General features: G+C 47.2%; 1 protein-coding gene across 1 annotated transcript in view; it reads left to right on the top strand.

Moving 5' to 3' along the window:
* The window catches only part of HMGCS2 (3-hydroxy-3-methylglutaryl-CoA synthase 2), a 15,574-nt gene that overhangs the window by 6,364 nt on the left and 6,442 nt on the right, over nt 1–2,768 (top strand). The window contains exon 4 of the mRNA XM_023761239.1: nt 855–1,020. Within this exon, the coding sequence (XP_023617007.1) occupies nt 855–1,020 (166 nt within the window). The remainder of the gene's footprint in view (nt 1–854; nt 1,021–2,768) is intronic.

Genomic DNA, 2,768 nt, shown 5'->3' with positions numbered 1-2,768 from the left:
GGATCGAGCCCACAACCTGTGAGGACCAAGGCTCTATCACTGAGCCACACCAGCCAGGGCAAGAGAAACCTACCTTTTAAAAATAAAAAGCGTTCTGACCTGCTTAGCCATGCCCAGATGGACACCTGCAAACGGCAGGTTTCAGTGAGGGAGAAGGCAAGTGCTGAAGCATCAGAGCATGGATGCTGTAGGGGTGGCACAAGCAGCCACTTCTTGCCCCTCCCCCCTGCCGTGGGTGAAATGCCAGCTGCCCAGCCGCTCCCCACGGGCGAGGAGCCAACCTGGACCTCCGCCTCTGCCATCCACTGCAAACCGCGATTCACTCATTGCTTCCGCCTCCTCCAAGTTCTGTGCATTCTAATTTCACTCCATGGTCTCATATGGAATCTGAACCACCTGCCTGGGAGTCAGCACTAATTTGTAAACTTCCCCCTAAGGGCAGAGGGTGCATCGCCCTTCCCTTCGAAGTGAGAGAAACTGTCTGAAGTGTAGAGTGAGAGGCATCGGAACAGGAATCCAGAGCCAACCATTTTGGAGCTGTGACTTTGGACACATAACTTAACTTTGTATTTTGTAGACACTGTGTCCTCCTCTGGACAAGAGAGAAAATGATAGGACACAAGGTGGATGGGGAGGAATTCGCTTTCACAGAGGTTGGCCATAGCAGACAGGAAGCATCTAGCTGTTTCTTTCCCTTCCTTCTGTGTAAGTCGGGTGTTTAGTTAAGTGCTTGCGGGAGTGTTTGCTGGAGGTGGGGCCCGGCGTCCCTCGGCACAGTTAGATGTTGGAGCCAAGGTCTCAGTGGCTTATCTATCAATCATGTCACCTCCTTGTTTTCACACTTTCCCTCCCAGCTGGCATCGACCGAACCTTCACTCTGGATGACTTACAGTTCATGATCTTCCACTCACCCTTCTGCAAGTTGGTCCAGAAATCGCTGGCTCGCCTGATGTACAATGACTTCCTATCGGCTGGCAGCGACTCTCAGAGCAGCCGCTACAAGGGGCTGGAGGCCTTCCGGTGAGTCTCTTTGTGGAGAGCCTAGAGCAGGGGTCCTCAACCTTCTGGCCCTTTAAATACAGTTCTTCATGGTGTGACCCAACCATAAAATTATTTTCGTTGCTACTTCATAACTGTCATGTTGCTACTGTTATGAATCGTCATGTAAATATCTGATGTGCAGGATGGTCTTAGGCGACCCCTGTGAAAGGGTCGTTCGACCGCCAAAGGGGTCACGACCCACAGGTTGAGAACCGCTGGCCTAGAGGGTCAGTCAGGAGGCGTGAGGAAGGAAGAGGCTTCCTCCAGCCTTGAGTCTGGACCACCAGCCACTCCTGTAGGGGAAAAGGACACTCCTCCAACAACAGAAATGACACCAAGTCTTGCGTGGGTTAGTGGGTTAATGTCCACATAGGGTCCTCCACCTTTATCTCAGGAGCACAGGGAGTTTGCCGGCAACTTGGATCATGGGACTATAAGAAGCTTCAGAGAACAAGACAAAGGGGAAAGAGGGTGTGGCTACATCGTGCAGTCAGTAAACATTCGATGAACGTCAGCTATGTGCCAGGCATCTTCCTAAACTCTAGGGACACAGAAGCAAGGGTGACTCTATGCTCTCTGCCTAGAGGCTCTCACAGTTTATATGGACAGGAACACCCAGAAACAATCCCTGTACAGGACAGCAGCTCAGCCAGTGTCCAGTCTAATTCTCACTCACCGTGGACTCCATCAATGCCTTGCTTGTTGCCTCAGTTCCCCCATCTACAAAATCGAGATAGTCCAGCTCACCCTCTTAGAGGTCAATAAGGCAGGAAGAATGCCATTTATGGATGCACGACTCCAAGATAATTAGGAACAAAACGAATCTTCAATACAGACAGTCCCCACTAGGAAGAGAACGTTCCCTCTCTTCTTGGTCCCTGTTCAGGTGTCGTAATATCCCAGCAATATCTGTCCCTATTGCAAACTGCTGCTACCCCTGCCACTAACAAACACCAACATGAGCACAAACACCACTTACGAGACCTGCTCCATGAAAAGAATTCGAACATACAAAGATAATAACCTAATATATTTAATATATGAAATCGCATCAATAATAAGATAAGCACTTTAGTAGAAAACTGAGCCAAGGATATGGATAAGGAATTTCCTCAAAGAAGAAATGCACATAATCATATTTTTTAATGTGCATGCTCATTGGTAACGAAGTTGAACAGGTTACCATGTTCTTTGTGCGGCCTTTTTGAAATTTGAATGCCCAGAATTGACGAGGCTACGGGAAAATGGGGCAATTAGTGGATATTGATACAAGGGTTTTGGGAAGTAGTAGGAAAACAGGGAGTATAGGGCTTAATGATATGCATAGCTTCTGGCTCAGTGATTCCACATGTTTAAAAGAACATGTAGGTTTTCTGAGTAGTGTTTGAACTGGTGAGGATAGGAATGGGAGATGGGCCAATGGAGGGCCAATGCTATCATGACCCATCCTTGCAGCCTTTATAATACTGTTGTAGAAGGTGATCTATTGCCATAGAGAAAACCAGTTAAGGGTGCGTGCTAAACAGAATGTAAGAATGATTTTATTTTCCAATAAACTGTATGAAAGTAGAGATCGATCCCACACAAAATATATGACCTAAGCGCTCTCTCTGAATGGTAGACTATTAGGGACATCTTCATCTTTGCACTTTTTCTGCATTTTCTAAATATTCTATAATAAAAACACGTGGCTCCTTCTAAGTACAAAATAACTGATGAACAGATGG

This window comes from Myotis lucifugus, unplaced genomic scaffold (assembly GCF_000147115.1).
Source record: "Myotis lucifugus unplaced genomic scaffold, Myoluc2.0 scaffold_203, whole genome shotgun sequence".
Lineage (NCBI taxonomy): Eukaryota > Metazoa > Chordata > Mammalia > Chiroptera > Vespertilionidae > Myotis > Myotis lucifugus.
The sequence above is the reverse complement of the archived record's forward strand: the minus strand, read 5'-3'. Positions and strand labels throughout refer to the sequence as shown.